This window comes from Eublepharis macularius, chromosome 1 (assembly GCF_028583425.1).
Source record: "Eublepharis macularius isolate TG4126 chromosome 1, MPM_Emac_v1.0, whole genome shotgun sequence".
In the NCBI taxonomy this organism is placed as follows: domain Eukaryota; kingdom Metazoa; phylum Chordata; class Lepidosauria; order Squamata; family Eublepharidae; genus Eublepharis; species Eublepharis macularius.
In genome coordinates this window covers 50,672,257-50,692,458 of record NC_072790.1, presented here as the reverse complement: position 1 = coordinate 50,692,458, position 20,202 = coordinate 50,672,257, and the positions used below count along the sequence as shown (strand labels likewise).

Genomic DNA, 20,202 nt, shown 5'->3' with positions numbered 1-20,202 from the left:
ACCGTCCCTCAACAAGACATCCTCTCCACGCAGGCGCAGTGGGGCGGAAGTGAGGCCCGGGCGTCCATTTCCGGGTCTGATGGGAAAGGCGGCAGGAGAAGAGACGCTTTAGAGAAAGGCGGAGACGGGCCGGCGGGTCTCCTTCTTCCCGAGCGATGTCGGTGAAAAGGAAAGCCGACGCGCTGATCCCTGCCGAAGAGAGCGACCAGCTGCTGATTCGGCCCCTGTGAGTGGCTGCGGCGCTCCCTGCGGAGGAAATTCTTACATGCTGCTTTGTGTGCTTTTCTGTTGTATGCGACTGTGTATATCATATACATGTTGTTCACGCACCTTCTTTCTGACGTCTCCAGCTGCTTGGAGAGAAAATGTTCTGCTCCGTTAACATAGCCTTGGTGGGCTGTTAGTTACCTGGTGATGTTGTTTACCCCCCTGCCATGAAAGTCTTGTAGCTGCCCATTTCAACCTATTTACAGTGCAGTCTTATCCTAAGCAGAGTCTGTTAGTTTTCTAAAGGGACAGAACAATTTCCCCTATTGCTGGTGGTCCTGATTCTCTCATCCTTCACCTTCCTTTGTCTTTTCCATGTGAGGCCTAGTCGATACCGACAACACAATGAGGTGTTAGAATGGACTGTATCCCATCCAGGGATCCCAGGCCATTGCCTGGCTTCCCAGATGCTTTCAGAAAGGGGCAGAGGCTAGCTATGTTGGGCTGCGTGTTGATGTCATGTCTGGATTTTTGCCATCAACATACAGCCCGATATTGTTCTCCTGTCAGCCCCAGAAGTGAAGGTGGGGAGCAGTGGGAGAATGCCCGTTTGAAGGGGTCAAATGGTATCCCTAACTGTATTGTCTCAGATGGGGAGAGCCACATTTTTACAGTTCCCCTCCCTGCAGATTTAATAATGAGCATAACTGCAATTCTGTGTGTGTTTGCTAAAGTGTGACAAACCTTGGAGGAGTACCGCTATTCATCAGCTCCAACAACAGAAACAAAACAAAAACAAGAGTTCTGTGGTGAACCAAAGACTTGATGTTTTATTGGAGAGCAAGTCCAACTGAACACAGTGAGACTAAATATACCTGTAGTTGGGCTGTATGGCTGCAGTCATAGAAACTGTGCCAAGTTCTACTGTGGTGTTGTGATATTCTAGTATATTACAAAAAAGCTGTGGTAGTGTATTTCTTGAACAAACTAGCACTATTTTTGTTCAGGCTGTGATGAGGCAACTAAACAGCTCCTATCAGGCAAATTAAAATCCAGGCCAAGTCTTTTTCCTATTTTTTCCTTTGGGATCACAGTGTAGATGGGGTGGAAGCAGATGGTGTACCCACCTGTTCACAAGTAATTTTTAATTTTATACTTTGTATATGCTTAGACTTACAGTAACTGTCAACATTTACTGTACTGACATTTATCATTCATAGGTATGCATGTGTGTGAGTGAGAGACTAGAGTGAATTGTAGACAGAATCTTAAACATGATCAGAGCTCCAAGTAAGAGATGGGAAATTGTTTCTGGAGAATATGTATTCTTTCAGAGTGGGGCTGAAGAACTCCAAGCTCATGGGAAGCACCAACCACTTGCTATTTTCCTGCATGTTGGTAGGATATAGGTCTCCACAGTCTATAACCTCGATGTAGCAGAAACTACATAGGAAATTGCCCTTTAACTGGCTAAGCTAAATGCTTGGAGCATCACAGACTTAATGACATACTTTCAGTTTCATTTTAATAGTTTAGACAAGGCCTTAGTCACTGCATCTTACAGAAAGCTCATAAGCAATTTCTAATCCATTGTCATGCCGAAATCCTCTCCCTGCAAGGAGTCCTTTATGTATCAACATGACCTGTATTCTTTGTTTGGTAGACTTACAACCGTATGCACGGATGAGCCTGGCTCACTCTAGTTCTGATTAACCAACTCTAGTACTCCTTTCTGTAGCAAAAGATATCTCACAGTGAAATAGAACCATGACATCCATCTCAGATTGCAAAGTTATCAGACATGACTCGAAGGACTCATTTCTCTTGATAGGGAATAATTTTTGTTCAGTGGGTGGGTGATTTTCCTCAGTAACTTACCATGGCTTTCTTTTCATGCAGAGGTGCTGGGCAGGAAGTAGGAAGATCATGCATTATCCTAGAGTTTAAAGGAAGAAAGATTATGGTAATCATTATTCCAAGATATTTATAGATGTTTTTGTTCTATTTTTATATTTGTTGTATGTAAGCTTTTCACTCATGAAATATTTAGACACATCATAAAATATCTGAATGTAATAGAGTATCGTGTTGTAGAGAGAATGGTAAATGTTGGGCATAAAATATTAAAAAGGGCAAGTATATCTTGAAATATACTTTGTGTTAACATATCTGCCTACACTTAATTTATGTATGACTGTATATATCACCTGTGTACTCAGAACACTGGCTACCAACAATATCATTCACCGTCATGTGCATTTAATGATTTGTGTATGCAACCCCCTCACTTACGTATGCACTTGCAAGAGATGTCAGTTCATCTACTCAGAGGCAAACTGTGGTCAGACAGACACAATGAATCTCCAAAGCGTTCCACCAATGCAAAATTGGGCAATCCCAAGATAAACAGTTTTGAGGATTCAGCTATCCAGCTTAGGAGTGATCCAAATGTTACACCTCATGAGCAGGCCACCCCAAACTGATTTTGCATGACAGAGCTCATGTGGGAATAGCAGTGTTAGAAATCCATTTCCCCATGGATTTCCTACATTGTATATTGTATATTGTATAAAGAAGCTGCATTCCTGTGTTGTATGTTCTTGACTGGAACTGTGGACTGTTATGCCACCTGTACGAAGTAGTACTGCCAGCTTTGTTGTGGAGATCACCTCCATGAGAGAGATGGAACATTTGAATCCCTTTGAAGATGATAATATACTGAAGCATGGAACATGAGCGTCATTAGTTTGGCACTAACAGCAATCATCAGCTCATTAGACTTGTTATAAACCACTTGCTTGTTTTGTAAAAATATCTTTTTGGGTGTGTGTTTTCAGCTTGATTGTGGAATTCACCCTGGTCTAGAAGGAATGGATGCTCTTCCTTATATTGATCTGATAGACCCAGCTGAGATTGATCTCCTTCTGATTAGTCAGTAAGTTTTGTGTAGATCCATACAGAGTTCTTGAGGATTTGTTCTGAGCATATTATTGGTAAGGAGGCAAACTGTGTGTGCTTGTGTGCACGAGGGGAGGAAGAAAGGGTTTTTTTTCCTGCTTATAGCAGCCATTTGCATTTCCTGTTGTGCCAGTCAGAAGAGGGGGCAACCTGTCACTGCCATGGGAAAGCTGTTGCTAGAAGAGGGGAGCTGAAAAGCTTCCCGATGTGAGCAGAACACTGCGTGCAGGGGGTTGGATTCTGTTCAATATTCAGTATGCTGAGGACATGTAATAGAATTTTTTTTAGCTCTGATGTAAGATATTAAGGGTTATTTTTACTATCTTAACATTTAGTAACACTAGGGGTGTACAATTCGGGTTTCTGATTTGGGATAAATGCCCAAATTGGACCCAATTTGCAAAGATTCGGGATTTCCGAATTGGGCCCAGCATGCTGGCCCTGGTTTGGAAATCCTAAATCAAAGCTTCCCGAAGTGATTCAGATCGCTTTGGGAGGCTTCGGGTCAAGGGGTTTAAAGCACCCCTTTCCATGTTGCTTGTGAGTGGCATGGAAAGGGGCACTTTAAATCCCGCACCTTGCTTCAGCTGGTAGGAAGGGCAGTCCTCGCCTGATAGCTGAAGCCAGGGTTTAAAGCACACCTTTCCGTGCCGCTTCGAAGCAGTACGGAAAGGGGTGCTTTAAACCCCAGCTTCAGCTATCAGGCGAGGACTCGCCCGCCTGCCAGCTGAAGTAAATCACAGGGTTTAACCTACCACCCGCTGCTTATTTCACCTGATTTCTCCCATCGGGTGAAATAAGCAGTTGGGTGGGAAGTTTGTTGGTGTGCTCCGAATCTTTACGGAGCACACCGAAGTGGGTCAAATAAGTGATTTCTGAAACAGCTTGCTGCTTTGGAAATCTGTTATTTCCAACTTTTTCCTGCCTCAGATTTTACAAAGCGGGAAACCCGAATTATATTTTGTTGCACACCCCTGAGTAACACCACAAATTATGTGGTTGTATGTCTTCGTATTTTACTTAATTTGATTCCAGATCTAATTTTTCAGTTTCCATTTGGATCATTGTGGAGCATTACCATGGTTTCTACAAAAGACAAGTTTTAAAGGAAGAACTTTTATGACCCATGCCACAAAAGCAATATATAGGTGGCTTCTTTCAGACTACGTCAAAGTTAGGTGAGTTAACTAGTTATCATATCTCTTAATAAATTGTGGGGGAAACTAATTATGCAGTAATTTGAGCATCATAGGAGTAATGTTTGGATCCTGGCATTATAATTTCTTGTGTATTTTGCATTAAGCTGCTGAGTATCTTTCAAGTCCTTCACAGTTATAAATGGACAAGTGGGGGACCCGAAAGGACTCACGGGGGCATCTCATTTTCCCCTGTCTCCCCACCCCCACGATTACTTCTTTTCCTCCCCCATATCTTCTCCCCTTTCCCTATTTCCTTCTGTTCTTCTCACTCACCAGATGACCTACCTTTTATCTATTCCTCATCTTCAACTATATTTATTAATTTACTTTATTTATACCCCTCCTTTCTCCCTACTCGGGACCCAAGGCAGCTTACTTCGTACTCCCATCCTCCGTTTTATCCTCACAATAACCCTGTGTGTGAGGTTAGGCTGGGAGTGAGTGGTAGTGTTGCCACCACTGTAACGGACCTCTTATCCATGCTTCATTAAGGCTTTTACTGTTCAGACTAAAGATTTTCTCTTAAACGCTGAGCATTTTCCAGAGCTTGAATTGAGACCTGAAAAAAACAGCATTCACTCCTTTAGAAAAGCTGCTTGTCCAAACAAAATTATTTATAGGTTCTTCTTGCAATACTCTCCCTCCAAGACACAAAGATTCCTTTTTTGAGTTTAATGATTTCATTTATTAAAATAAACTCTAGTCTTTTTAATGAATCAAGATATCAAAATATAAATGCTTATTAATATAAAACCTACAAAGATGGAACATAAAAAGGCAACAAGAATTAAGTTTCTTAACATTTCTTAGTTAACTCTGCGTTTAAATTGATCAGTTTTACTATGAAATGCGTTAAATTTCCTGTAGCATACATTACAAAAAGTTTCTCACCGAGATCGTTACGAGATTTCTTTCAGCCAGAACTCTGATCTGCTATCTAGGTTAGCGCTTTTTATATGTAATCTTATTCTTGTATGATAGCATAGATAAACTATGATTGGTTAAAGATTTAATCAATTATTTATTTTTTCAATATGTGACATACTAATTAGTGAATAAGTGACACTATGCCCTGCTGCAAGAAAAGCTATATAAATCAGTTAAAAGGAAGAAGTTAAGTGAGCAGATCATCATCAGTCCGTTCTATGATTAGAGAACATTTATATACTGTCCAGTATTTTTAATTAGCTGTCAAAGATGAAAGAGCACCTGTGTGGTTATACAATAAGTTTAGAAAAAACTTCAGTAAAGTTCATACAGGGTTCATATAAAGTTCACTATTATACATGTGTATCACTAAGTATAATGTGCTCTGATCCATATTTCTGTGACAGCTCCAGACTGGGAAATTCCTGGATATTTGGGGATGGAGGTGAGCAGGAGCTCAGTGGGGTATAGAGTCAACCCTCTAAGACAGCCATTTTCTCTAGGGGAACTGTTCTCTGTAGTTTGAAGATCAGTTGTAATTCTAAGAGCTCTCCAAGTCCCACCTAGAAATTAGCAGCCCTAGTGTGTGACTGGTCCTGGGCCACCCTGTAAGCTTCCACGGCAGAATGGGGATTCGAATCTGGGTCTTCCATATCTTTGTCTGAAATTCTGACTACTACACAACACTGGCATTAAAAGCAAGCATTTGGCCTGCTACTGGTTGCTGCTAGGCCCAGCTTCTGTGAGTTCTCCCTCAAAAAAGGCCTTGCCCCGCCTTTTACTATCAGAAACCAAATCTTGAAGGCTGGCAATATTGTTGGTTGCCTAGCAACTCCCACAATGATTCCTGAGAGGGCATTCACTTCTTAAAGTTTCAGATGCTGCTTTTCTATTATTTGAGGTTTTTAAAACCCCACCGCCACGTATTTTTTCTGGTAGACTTCAGATTTTTCTGCAAACCTGGGGCTTTCCTCAGGTTCATAGAAAGATTTGTCTTGTCTGCCCATAGCTCCAGCCTCCAAATTTAAGTGTCCACAGATGGAACCATGTTGAGAATTACATATATTGATTTCTGTAACTAATTCTGAAAAACTGCTGATGAGGATGGCATTTTTCCTTATTGTCTCATACAGCAATATATCTGCAGATGACATGTTGTATACAGAGACAGATCTGGAAGAAAGCATGGACAAAATTGAAACTATCAACTTCCACGAAGTAAAAGAAGTGGCAGGAATCAAGTTTTGGTGTTACCATGCGGGTCATGTTCTTGGAGCAGCCATGTTTATGATTGAAATAGCTGGCGTGAAGGTATTTCCTTAGTAATCTGTAGAAATCAAGCAAACTCCGTGTCACTGAATGCTTATTTGTCTTATTTTATCCCCTTTGGTTTGAAAGAAATAGTAAGGGGTGAGTGAAGGGCACAGGGAGATTTCCACAGCACCATTTTTGTTTCATTAGTCACATTGAGGCTAAAAGATTAGCAGTAAAAGCATTTGCTGTTGTATCTACTTTGTTCTAATAATTTCTGTTTAATATGTTCCAAAATCAGAGTATTCGCTTCTTATTTTATATGATTTTTATTTTAAAAACTTTCTCAAATGTACATAGTGCTAATGAAACCTGGTAGTTTGTTCTTTAGACCGCAGAATAGAAAACTACAAATATATTCTGTTGTTATTGTAACTTAAAATACAGTGGTTATACTCTCTCTGTTACTCTAAGACTTTCTCTTTTTCCAGGCATGTTGGGGGAGCTTTTATTGATGGATTAAAGCATGTTCAGGGTTTTAAAATATATGCACTATCAATGTAAATACATATACTGGAAAAATGAAGATTATCTGTTCATATGTAAAATAATATATATTACACATTATTATAAAATAATATATAAAAGTACATGAGGATTCGTTTTGCTATCCAAATCCAATAGCTTGGATCCAACTCTCATTTTCAACCAGTGGAATGGCACTTACATTGGTGGTGGGGTATATAATCTTGATTCTTCCTCCTGCTATAAGTCCCCACATTGTGCCCAGTTCTGTTCCTGGCAGGGGAGGGGTGTCCTCTAGACCCCAGGAGCAGCATGTTTGGAAGTGCAACAGAAGAAGGGAGGAGGAGCAGAAGTGAGCAGAACACTTTTGATACAACTAAATGTGTATTGTTTGTATCTTTGTCAAGCTTTTATACACTGGAGATTTCTCGAGACAAGAAGACAGACACTTGATGGCAGCTGAGATTCCCAATATTAAACCTGATATTCTTATCATTGTAAGTCTTCATTTTATTGTAGCAATTTTGAAGTTACTATTCGATTTTGGTCCTAGGGTATGACTGGAAGGCATGTGATACGGCAGCTTTACTGAAAGTCTAATGAATAAGATATCTTTCTTCAGTAGGTCTTTGGAGAGGTAGCATAAAAGTTTGAATACATCTGGGTAAGTTGAGTGCCTGGATAGGAAACTACCTAGGATTCCTTAAATACAAGTGTAATTCATGAACCACTTCCATTGGTATGATAGAACTTTGAATGCCTGCTATTGCTGTCCTGATTAAGGTTTTTTTTCCTCTTGCAGGGGAAAAAGAACAAGATAGAGGGTGTGTTTCGACCATTGTTCTAATTGTGTGTGTCTTATGTCCTTAGGAGTCTACCTATGGCACACACATCCATGAGAAACGTGAAGAGCGAGAGGCAAGATTCTGCAACACTGTACATGATATTGTAAACAGAGGAGGTAGAGGCCTCATCCCTGTGTTTGCTCTAGGAAGAGCACAAGAACTGCTTTTGATTTTAGGTACGTGTCTACATGTTACTTTGTTCTAACATCATATTAAAGCAGGGATGGTTTTTAATGGGTTGCTTATATTTTTGTATAACTAAGTAAACACCCCTTAATCTGTAGGTAGTCTGCTTCTGCTGTGTATGAGAGCTTAGACACTTTTATTAAACATAAAATGTGGGTTCATGTCCAGTTTAGGGAGGGACCAAGGGCAGCATTTAGCTGACAACTTCTTTTCCAGATTCCCTGGGTGAACTGGACAGTGTTGCCATATAGACTGTATTTCAAGTATACTTGGACCCATGAACAGCATCTCCACCCTACTAGTAGCTGATGGAAATTCAGGACCTCAGTATGTCTTCTCTGTGACCCTTTGCTGCTATCGATTACTTTAAACTTCGTGTACAAAATAAATTTAAAAAAACCCAGTAATTTCTGTCTCTCTGTATTTCGATAATCTAAAATGGCTTTAAAATAATTCCTGAAAACAGATGCCTTTTTTAGCACATGCATCATTTGTCATTACTACCCAACAAACCCTTTACACACATTTTTTTGTCTTTACATATAAATTTTGAAAGTATAAGAGCCTTTTCCTCCGTTATTTCTTGTTACTTTATTATGGTTACAGGAAATAAAGTGGCACATTGCCAACTTGTGAAGGCTTCGTCTGTCTAGTTTCGTAGCAGAGAAAGAAAGCATTTTATTTTAAGACACTTGTTTGTTCATAATGCTTCTCATGCCAAGTGCATTCTGTCTCAGATTCTGCCTGTGTGCCCCTCTTTGTTTTAAGCCTGCAATTAAGATAACAAGCAGTGAGCTGGACTGTGTGCTTTTGCCCAGTAGAATATGCTGGTGGGGCAGATATTTCTCAGCTCCCTCTTGCTCCAGCAGCTGCTGCTGAATGTTATGCAGGCGGTCAAAGGTCAGGGGGACCCGTCTGATGCTTAAGATTACAGCATATCTGTTTTATTGTAAAGTAACTTTCCAGAGAGCATTTCCCCCCAGCATTTAGAGCGGTGTTGGCATCATCTGTAAAAACTTGACTTGAGTGTCTTCATTTAGATGAATACTGGCAGAATCATCCTGAGCTACACGACATCCCTATCTACTATGCTTCTTCTCTGGCAAAGAAGTGCATGGCAGTGTACCAGACCTATGTCAATGCCATGAATGATAAAATCCGCAAGCAGATCAACATCAACAACCCCTTTGTGTTCAAACACATTAGTAATCTGAAGGTGAGTGTGACTAAAGGATGTGTTAATATTATGGTGACAACATGTAATCAATGAATCAATTGCTTAGAATAACTGATTTAAATCTTTGATGCCCAAATTAATCAGGAAGGAGCTTTTTTTTAAAGAGAGGTTTTATTGCAGTAGCTTACATAATATGTGGGTGGCAAGCACCATATTAATAAAAGCATTTCTCCTTTTCTCTTTCTCACAAATGAATCCTCTTCTAAGGTAGCATCTACTGTATCATTGTTGATGGAGAATCTAAAAACAAGTATAATTTTTGCATGTTTTCCAAGCAAGTAGCAAGTTTATTCATTTGCAAATCAGTTCACATTTATTAGATTGACTAAAACTCGTATAATTAAGATTTTCTTTAATTGGGAGACAGCCCTAGTTAACTTTATAAGCCTTGTTCAAAATAGGACTTCTAAACCTTTCAGCACACAGAATTTATTGTTGTTCTGTCAGGCATGGTCAGGTAATATACATCAGGGTGCATCCTACTACTCCACTGAGCAAAGTTTGAAACCTGTATTTGGCATTAAGAAAATCCCACTAACTTGAGTGGCTTTTCAGAGGGCTCCTTAGCAGGTCCAGATCGACGGGGAGGCAGGGGTGTAGTCTGCCCCTGGCGCCAGGGCGCCAGGCACAGCTGCCAGCCCCGGGAGCGCGCGGGCAGCAGGATGGGGGGCGCTTGCCGTGTGCCCCCTGTCCTGTGGGGCAGGTGAAAGGCTGCACGGGTGGCTGGGAGGCCCACGGCATTCGCCTGCCCTGCAGGACAGGGGGCACAGAGCAAGCCGGCCACCCCCTGTCCTGCGGGGCAGGCAAATGGTGCGGGCAGCCTCCCAGCCACTCGCTCTGCCACGGCCAGCTCCACAGCGTGCCAGGACAACCGGCTTGCTGTGGGGTGGCACGTGCTGTCCTGTGTGATGACGTTGCGGAAGTGACATCATTATGCAGTGCTGGGAGCACTGCATGTGTGAGTGGCTGGTCTTCAGTTGCCCTGGGCTCCGACAACCGTAGATCCGGCCCTGCTCCTTAGGCTGGAAGAAGGCTCTCTAGAGAATGGTTGGATCCACCCCATTCATTCTCTGATTGCTCTTTATTACTTTACTGCATAAATTACTAACCACACATTTTATCTCAGACATGTTCCTATACATTTCTATATAAACAGATATAAAATGATAGTAGACTATCTTCATCTGTTCAGAGGTGATTGATGGGAGGAAGAGTCTGCTAGGTTCTATCTATGAAAAATAAAAGTGGGGTGGAGCTGTTGATACTTATCAAGCTCCTACTGGCTGAGATGCCAAATGTGTGGCATTTCACTGTTCTGCAGTAGCGTGTATGGAGAATGAACTATGCGTGCACATTGTCTTGAAACACAGCTTCTGAAGTTGTGCCTGACAAATGCCTGCTGTGGACTGTGCCACCTCAGAAAAACAAAACCAATTGGCCTTGGATCTGTACAGGAATAGCTGTGACATTCCTTCTGAAAGTTGAGTCCGTAAACTGCTTCCCAAGTGAAGCCAAGTAGAGCCTCCTTTACTATTAACGCTTACTGCAGCACCAACTGCCTGAATTCTACTTCACAGAAACTCAACAGTGTTTACTCTAGTGGTTAACATCCTTTGGTATTCTGGTCTGTGGCATTAAAGATATACAATTTCCAGAAATTTCAGATTCAATTGGGGGTATGTGTGAAATTTTCTGGAAAATGTGTGAAATTTTCTGGAAAATTTCACTATATGAAATGCTTAACTTCTACATTAAAAACATATTTTACTGCTTTAACATAAAATACATTATTTATAACTTTGCTAACTTAGAAAATTGTACTGTTTAAGCATATCTGTGAAATTTAAAAGTATAAATGCCTTAGCTTTCTGCAAGCAAAAACTTAAATATACCAACATTGAAGAGAGCTATAAACTGCTGGATGCTATGCTGTCTTAGCAAACTTATCTTAGTTTTTGTCATCTGAAAGTGTAGGGGAAACACTGAAAATCAAAACCACAAATTTTGTATGGTCAAAACTCTGTAAAAGCTCTATCTAGAACTTGATGATCCAGAATTCTTAGTTAACAGGCATCTCTTAGAAGGCGAGCTCCTCCCCCTTAGCCACTGTACTTCTTTGTCTTCTGGTGTGCATGTCCCACCTCTCCCGCTAGTCAGATTGATGCCTCCCGCTGTGGCTAGGCTTCTGGCGGCCAGCGCTGCCAACTGAGGCCATCCTCAGCCCACCTTGAGTTGTCAGGAGCTAGCTCTGCTGGAGGGATCCCAGGTAGCTGGCCTGCTTGTCTGTCTGCTGTGCAGAATAGCTCTGTGGCTCAGGAGGGGTCTCACCAGGCATGGCATTTCCATTGGGGGTGGGGATAGCTGCCATGGATTCCTCTGGTTAGAAGTTAGGGCAGAACAATAAGCTTGAGTGCCTCACACATTGGATTAACCGGCAACCCCGTGAGTGCTGGATAACCCAAGATTTTACTGTATTTGGCCAGAAGTAGTCTCACAGTCCCAGTGAGGTACCCACTGAGCAAAGTTTGAAGACTTTCTCCAGCCTAAGGAGCCTTCCTCTTATATGAAGAAGGGAGCTCTAACTCTCAAAAGCTTATTCCCTGAAAATCTTGTTGGTCTCTAAGATGCCACTGGACTCAGCTCCTGCTGTTCTAATGGCTACCCGTTTAAAACTACCTCCAGTTTAAGTGGCTGTCAGTGGAAGAGCCCCTTAAGTGGGAGGAAGGCTCCTTAGAATATGATTGAGTCCATCCAGAAGGACTTAGAAGCATATTTGTCTACTGAATTACAGTGTTGAACAGTTCTGTGTTAAAGTGTATCTTAATGCATCATATAGCATACTAATTATGGACCACATTTAAACAATGCGTTCTTGCAAATATTAAGAGTTGGCTGAGCCTAAGAAGTGTATCAAAAACGAAGACCAGTGCAAACCCTCTGTACAGTAAGCATGGCATCATATAGGCTGCACAGATTGGCTAGGATCCTTTGCTCTAGCTTTCATCAGTTGAAATAAATGGATTTTCTTTTGTTGTGTGCAACTTAGAGTATGGATCATTTTGATGACATCGGCCCCAGTGTTGTGATGGCTTCCCCTGGTATGATGCAGAGTGGTTTATCCCGAGAGCTTTTTGAGAGCTGGTGTACGGATAAAAGGAATGGAGTAATCATAGCAGGATATTGTGTGGAAGGAACACTTGCCAAGGTGAGCTATCATTGCGTTGCTGTGTTCCAAATACAGAACAGACTGCCTGAGATGTGGCATTCTTTTACTAACGAATACAGTTTTTATTGCTTTACCTGGGTTTTCTTTCAGTCTGTATATTTGCAGACAATCAAAGGCACTCTTTAAAATTAAAATTACTAAAATCAAGCCAAAGGTTTGCAGTGCCGGGCTTTTAAGATGCGTGTGCATTGTGGGTACCCCGTTTAAAAGAAATCTGAATGATATAGCATATTATTACAATTTTGTTTTGTTACAGCATATCATGTCTGAACCTGAAGAAATTACAACCATGTCGGGACAGAAACTTCAACTAAAGATGTCAGTAGATTACATTTCTTTCTCTGCTCATACAGATTACCAACAAACCAGTGAATTTATTCGAGCACTGAAACCCCCCCATGTGGTTAGTATCAGTGTTGGTTATTTTCAGGGAGTACAATATTTGTCAGATTCCAACCAGGTTTTATTATAATCAGCCAGAGAGCAGACAATAATTAATGGTTCAAAGCAAGACTCATTTCCTGGAATAATATATGCTTTAACAAGTTTGCTGTCACCTTTTTATGAAGTGTGATTTTATCATGAATATTGCTGCAGTTAACACTATGCAAAGCTTATTAATGACAGAACGATCACCCAGTAGGTTTATAGACACTGTTGCTCATGTTGTTCATTAAAAGCATTGTTTTCCGCTGCGGATGGGAGAAAATCTCTTTGATATTATTTGGAAATGAGATGTATCCAAGCCAACATAAGATGAAGGAATATATAAGATGAGGCAAGAATAGAGAGTAGTCAGAAAGGAGGCAGGATGATATGGGGAAGGGGTAGGGTTACAGAACCAAAATGCAGCCCAGAGTACAAAAGACTGTGGCCATGTTCCCTGTGCATGCTAGAGCTTTTCTGTACACTCCCTTTTGGAGCCCATGGCGCGCACACCCTCCCCAGAAAAGATGTTCCTAGACCCTTTCAAGCACAGGGTGGGCATGTTATGGTCACGAATAAGTTCTTTCTACTTCGCAAGGGGCTTTTTGGTTCCTGACCAAAGAATAGTACCAAGAAGCTGATGAGATGGATGAATGGGGGAAAAAAAGATGAAGACTAGCTAGCAGCAGATGACAAGAATGTGTAACTTAGTACGGTTGTTGAGGACATATTGTGCACAGCAAGGATGCGTCCCTTTTTCCTTCCTGTCCCAACCACCAGCTTTTGACAATACATCGAATAAAAAGTTCCTAGACTCTGATTGCTTCCCATACTGCCTCTTTAATGCAGATATTGGTGCATGGCGAACAGAATGAAATGGCCAGGTTGAAAGCTGCACTAATTCGAGAATATGAGGATAATGATGAAGTTCACATTGAGGTCCACAATCCCAGGAACACTGAGGCTGTGACTCTAAACTTCAGAGGAGAAAAGCTTGCCAAGGTAAAAAAAAATCTTTAAAAAAATAAACGTGTTTCTTCGTCAAAGTTGGTATTCTGTCCCCTGCCCCCAGATTCCAAAGCTATGTGTTTTAACTCTTTGGAAAGCCAGAGTGATGATAAGAGATCCATATGCTGTGCGAGGAGCTTAGTGGGAAGGGACAGAGTTCTATTTAAATCTGTCTTCATCATGTAAACATCCCAGCCAGGCTTCAGGGAGCCCCATGCACAAGGGGAGGGCTTGCTGATTTTCTGTTTCAGCCGCAGCCTGTCAAGCCACCTTGAATCCGAGTTCAAGAGTAAGAGATTGCACTGGAAACTGAAGGGGGAAAATAAAAAAGCTGTTCCCACACATGGTTGGGATCCTGACCCAGTTTGGTTGGTTGTCTGGGGTGACCAGAGCTCCTGAACAAACGCTTGGTGGAATCCTATGGATCACAACTTAGTTTCTGAAAACCAGAAAAGGCACAGTAGACAGCATCTAAGCACGTTACTGCAGCAAGAATCAGCAGCACCTCTTACTCATTATGATCATCTGCCATTCCTCCACCAGTATGTATACTCTACAAAAGTTGCACATCAACCTCCATGCTTATTTGGAAAGAGTTGTTCATCGGAGTGCGTAAAAGTAATTTGTTCTAGTTCAAATAATATATTAAGTACAGGAGTACACAAAGGATACTGTGTAATTATTGAATATATTTGTATCAGCTGTTGATTTTAGAGTGAAAATGTTAATCTGTGCCTGGCACCTAGACTTGGAGCGCTGATGCCCCCTGTGGCTGCTTAAATGGAGTCTACTGTTCTTCTCAGTTCTATCTTCATTCACCTTCCTTATAGGTTGACCTCTCATCAGCTTTGCTATTTGTGTCCCTTTACTCAGGTAATGGGTTCTTTAGCAGACAAGAAACCAGAACAGGGGCAAAGAGTTTCAGGAATACTGGTGAAGCGGAACTTCAACTATCACATACTTAGTCCATGCGACCTGTCCAGTAAGTAGCAGTGGTCAGAGAATATCTCCACTAGATAGGCTGTTTTATAAGTCCAATTATAAGTTTCCTGGGGGTAAAGTGTAGATGACTGGGGAAGGTAATGGCAAACCGCCCCGTAAAAAGTCTGCCAAGAAAATGTGATGCGACGTCCCCCCATGGGTCAGTAATGACTCGGTGCTTGCACAGGGGACTACCTTTACCTTTACCTAATGTTCCTTATTTTCTTTTTTATTTCCTACAGATTACACTGATCTGGCCATGAGCACTGTGACACAGACCCAAGCGGTTCCATATACAGGCTCTTTTACTCTGCTTTACTACCAACTGCAAAAACTAACTAGTGAGTAATTGAAAAGAAATGCTTGAGATCCATTTGAGGGTTTTTTTTATAATCTCTTCTATCATTCCTTTCCAAGCTAGAAAGCTACAGTATGCAGCATGGTTTTGAAAGCCTTGCCACAGACCATAAAAGAGCAGAAGTGGCAAATATACTGTACTTGTGCACAATGAGAGTTCATTCTGGAATGTGTTGCAGAATCCTGATATATTTATACCCCGCCCTCCCCACAGATGGGCTCAGGGTGGCTATTGTGCAAAGGTTCTGTGACTGATGAAGAAGGTTCTTTTTCACTGTGAGCAAAAGTGGTTGCTGGCCACACCTGCAGTTCAATGCCTGGTTCACTTATTGTTTGCTCACACACAGATGTGTTCTAAAAAGGCCGGTTCTGTAACTCAGGCAGTTCTAACCTTCAAAAATAAATGTTTGGTACATCCAAACGAGGAGTTATATTTTATTGAAGAATAGTTGCTGCTTATTTTGGACAAATTTCAGTTTACTTAGTTCTGTTGTGATCTTTGTCATTTTTTAAGGTGATGTGAAAGAAATAGAAGTCCAAGATAAGCCAGCTTACAAAGTTTTTAAAGCCATTACTGTGATCCAGGAACCAGGCATGGTGGTCCTTGAGGTAAATATGGTCAGAAAAAAATGGTTTCTGTTCACTGGTGGCTTTGGTGAAGCATTTGTTGAGAATCATTCAGTTCTTCTTCTGTTCTTTTGTTAGGTTTAATGGTGATGGCTTTCCAGTTATCTGCCTTCCTTTTTCTTCCTCTTTTCTTTGCTATCAGTCACTTTATAATGCTTGTAATTTACAAAACAGACTGTTGCAATGAGTGGAAGATGCAGTGCTTATAATTTGTCAGTTGCAGTCAGGAGCAGACTGCAGTAATATATTGGATCTGTCATAAATAAGAGTGAATATTGACCAGGATTCCCTCTTAAACAGAATTTGAAACCAGATTGAAATCTCATAGACTGCCAAAGACCACTGCAGGCCCCCAGACAAAAATTCCCTTTGGGCCCCTCTTGTATCATACAGCTCCTGCCCAAACATCTCATAAAAGCAAATTGCATGACCTGCCCGGTTTCTTCGGCTTCTGAGATTATCAGGTCTCCCTGAATTTTGTTCACCTGTTTCCTCCACCTCTTCTTGGCAGCCTGGAAAGATGTAGAAAATAAAAATGCATCGTGTCATTAAGTAAATGTATGTTTTAAAAAATCATGATTCTGTCATCCTGATCTTACTTTTTTGCCTCTTTTCTCCCCAGTGGGTAGCAAACCCTGCTAATGATATGTACGCAGACACTGTAACAACAGTGATACTGGAAGTTCAGTCGAATCCCAAAATACATAAATGTAAGCATTTGTGGAGCCTTAAAATTCCATGTTGCTGGAAAGTTGCAGTTTCATCTCTGATTTTAGTGGTTTTTAGTGGTCAGTCTTTGATCATGATGTGTATTTTAAGCTTTTATTGATTGATGGCCGCCTTAAATATCTCAGAAAGGCAGCATATGTCTCAATTAGGTAAATAAGACCAAACTCATCAAGTACAAATTCTAAGCTTTTCCCATCTGTTTCATGATGTAAATTTACCTCCATGACATACAGTTTTGGAGCATGTTTAGTGTGTTTTACTATTAAGGGAAATTTAAATGAATTGTTCATGTTCAAATTGGTATATTAATAAGTTGAATATTTAAATTAAATCATTTTAATGAATGTGTTACTAATAAGAGTTCTAGGGAATTTCGCTTTGTCAGAGAAAATTATGATCCGTAGCAGATATTTCTCTTATACCTCAATTCTAGGTCTGCCAATTGAAGAATTATCAGATATAGTCCACTCTAGGTATAGTAGGTTATCGTCAGCTTTTGAAAAGACTTTATCTTTCCAACTCTGTACAATTACTGTGCATGTGCATAACTTGTGCATTTGCAAGTTCAATAACTTTATAGCTGCCTTTTCCTCAGCGTTATATGAATTGACACAATTTAATATTACTGTGTAAAGGGAACTGTTCAGACTTCTAGGAGCTTAGCTTAATAGGTGTGTTTTCATGTTTTATTTGCCCCCAAAGACCTGTAATGAGTGAAATCAGCTATATTGTCACAAATGGAAACTAAACTGGAATGTTAAATCTGTTTTTCAGCTATGGTACATAAACTTCCTAAAAAAATAGACATGGATGTATATCACAAAAAGATGGAGATAATGCTACAGTAAGTTCTGACGTTACAATAAAGAAAAACTTTCAGTATTTGCAGCTAACTAATGTAGCTCCTCTTGAATAAATACCTAGTAAAATGCACAATAATATTTAGACATTTGCATATTGACAAAACCTCAATATGGATATGTCTTTTGAAGTATAATTTACAATTTAATGAAATCTACCATTTATTGTTGGAGAGCAGGAAGGCTCTCTGATATTTTAATTTTCTAGTCTCTATTAACTGTATACCCCAGAACCAAATTACTGTCCAAAAAAAATAAATGTGTGGCCTTAATTTACAGCCAGCCACTGATCTTAAAATTGGCTCGTTATAACAACCCAATTGACAGGTTGATTAATCTATGAATTAAAATGTTTAAATTTGTGGTCTTCCATTTGTGGTTGTTTTAAAATACGCTTAATGATATGGAGATGATTCCCAAAATGTTTGTGGTTTAGTGATTACCAGCAGGTTCCTAGGAATCTATTTGAAACTGAAAGTTAGCAAATTTAGGCCCCCTGAATAGAATGTGCTGGAGACTAGGTTGCTGCGGTTCTGCACTTGTAACGATGGGCCTTCATTTGCAGGGACATTTTTGGAGAAGACTGTGTAAGTGCAAAGGAAGATAACATTATAAGTGTTACAGTAGATGGAAAATCAGCAAATCTTTCATTGGATACACGGGTATGTTCATCTAAATTTGATACTGACGTTATTTGTCTTAACAGTTGAAATTTCCCAAGTGTACATCTGAAGTCATCACATCCCAGACAGGTTTTTGAAATCAAATATTGCAGTTTCTGTAAATAAATATTTATCTTCAGAAATTTTGCGAGTCACTTTTTGGTTACCCCTTTTCAATGGTTTTGGTGAAGTATCTGATGTTATCTTTGACTCACAAAGGCTTATACTGTTGGGTCTTTAAGGTGCCACTAGACTTCAGTTTTGTTCTATTACTAACCACTGCTTCCTACCTGAAACTGTGTTGTTTGAAACCAGCTTGCCATGTTACAGATGTGCTCATCTTAGAAAAACAAGTCGGAAGTCCTTTTGAGTTCACTTTTTTTTTCAAGATGACTTTTTAAAAGGATGGTTTTAATCACTTGGATTCTGAGAATATACCTTCCTAAACAAATCCACTTTAAATTGTTTAAAGTAAAAATTAGAAAAATTGTATATTGACTCCATTGTCTTCTTTTAGACTGTTGACCATGAACCAGGATGTGAAGATGATGATGAAACTCTTCGAGAAATGGTGGAGTTGGCTGCACAGCGACTGTACGATGCTCTAACCCCTGTACACTAAACTGTGACCGTTGTATATAGCAAAGTCATTAGAACAATTTCTTCTGATCAATTCTTCTGTTCTGGAGTTTTTGAATAAAAAATGTGGGTTTTTTAGTGAAATACATACTCTTACTTAATACAAATTCCTTGTATCTGATGAAGAAAGCTTTTCTCTCCAAAACGTTATACCCTGGAAACTCTTGTCAGTCTTTAAGTGCTACTGGACTTGAACTTGCTTATATACTGCATACCAACATGGTAACTTTGTGCAGTTACCTGGCCTAGAATACAAGGTACCTTTGGGGGCACTTTAACGTATACAGTTGAGCTTTGAAAGTTTCCAGCTGCATGCCCCATGCCATCTGAGAAGCTGTTTCTGAAAATGAAAAAATCTTTAGGAATAATTTTGGATAAACCCCAAGTAACTACATCTGGGAAAGGAAGATCACAGATCTTCTCAAAGTAGAAAGAGGTAGTAGGTAGTTCCATAGGTCTGACACAAAATCCAGGAATAGAAGTCACATAATATAAAATGACATGACTGAGATCCACCACCACCACCACCACTTTAAAAAAATCCAGCCTGATTAAAAGTTCTGGAGAACTTGAAAGCTTGCCTGATGTTTTGTGTCATTTTGGAAGGTCCTAATAAAAGATACCTGCTTTTTTGCAACGGGTTGGATATCACAGATCTGGTGATCTCCACAGCAGTATGTCATTTGGGATGTGTGCTGAAGTAAATTAGAACTACTGCCACTGATCAAAATTATATTCCTTCTGTATTTATGGTATGCTGTGTACTTGGACTGCGCTGGTTGAGGGGCTGCATTCAGGATTACCCTTGTTTGAATTTGTATTCATCAACTGCCTTGATTTTTTCTTTTGAAAAAGTACAGTGGGATATAAACAAAACAATTATTTCCAGTGCTTAATCTAGATAAGGATCGGTACTTTGAGTCAGGACCAAGTAATTTAATAGCTAGTGTAAAGTATTGTGAAGCAGAAGGTACTGTTGTGGGTGAAGCAACTGAAGCAAGCAAACATGTATTTCTAACTGCAAAATACAAAAATGATGGTGATCCAGAGCCAAGTAAAGGTCTGTCATTCTTGATTTTTTTTTTGCCTTCTAATCTCTCTCATACACAAATAACTAACAAACGTGGATTTTTGTGGCAAAAACAGACGATACAGAAAGGTTCCCAACCACTACTTACCTGCCTATGCTGCTAATGTTTTTTTTTCTAATGGCAGCACTAATTATTCAGCACTGCAAGCTACCACTACCCCCGAGGGCTATCTCCTTTCCTGTGTGTTTTCTCCTATCTACAAAAATTCCATAATGGCACTGGAAAGTCGCACTCCTCACTTGTTCTCTTTCTGATTCTAAG

The 20,202-nt window shown here is 40.2% G+C and overlaps 1 protein-coding gene across 1 annotated transcript; it reads left to right on the top strand.

The window, feature by feature from the left end:
• Window positions 1-77: 77 nt before the first annotated feature.
• CPSF3 (cleavage and polyadenylation specific factor 3) lies at window positions 78-19,899 on the top strand. Its single transcript, XM_054992623.1, has 18 exons — window positions 78-226; window positions 2,107-2,170; window positions 3,045-3,142; window positions 4,215-4,343; window positions 6,425-6,602; window positions 7,475-7,564; window positions 7,938-8,088; window positions 9,139-9,314; window positions 12,382-12,540; window positions 12,818-12,964; window positions 13,837-13,989; window positions 14,869-14,977; window positions 15,219-15,317; window positions 15,848-15,942; window positions 16,583-16,670; window positions 17,464-17,533; window positions 18,115-18,211; window positions 18,729-19,899. Exons 1-18 carry the CDS (start codon window positions 156-158, stop codon window positions 18,831-18,833), a joined length of 2,079 nt encoding a protein of 692 aa, XP_054848598.1. The 5' UTR covers window positions 78-155; the 3' UTR covers window positions 18,834-19,899.
• Window positions 19,900-20,202: the final 303 nt, after the last annotated feature.

Bases quoted from the DNA above. Each gene is read 5' to 3' on its own strand.
- CPSF3 (XM_054992623.1), top strand. From the start codon at position 156: ATGTCGGTGAAAAGGAAAGCCGACGCGCTGATCCCTGCCGAAGAGAGC. The intron at 13,990-14,868 runs GTAAAAAAAAAT...CCCTTTACTCAG, and splicing joins GAGGAGAAAAGCTTGCCAAG to GTAATGGGTTCTTTAGCAGA. The intron at 18,212-18,728 runs GTATGTTCATCT...GTCTTCTTTTAG, and splicing joins ATCTTTCATTGGATACACGG to ACTGTTGACCATGAACCAGG.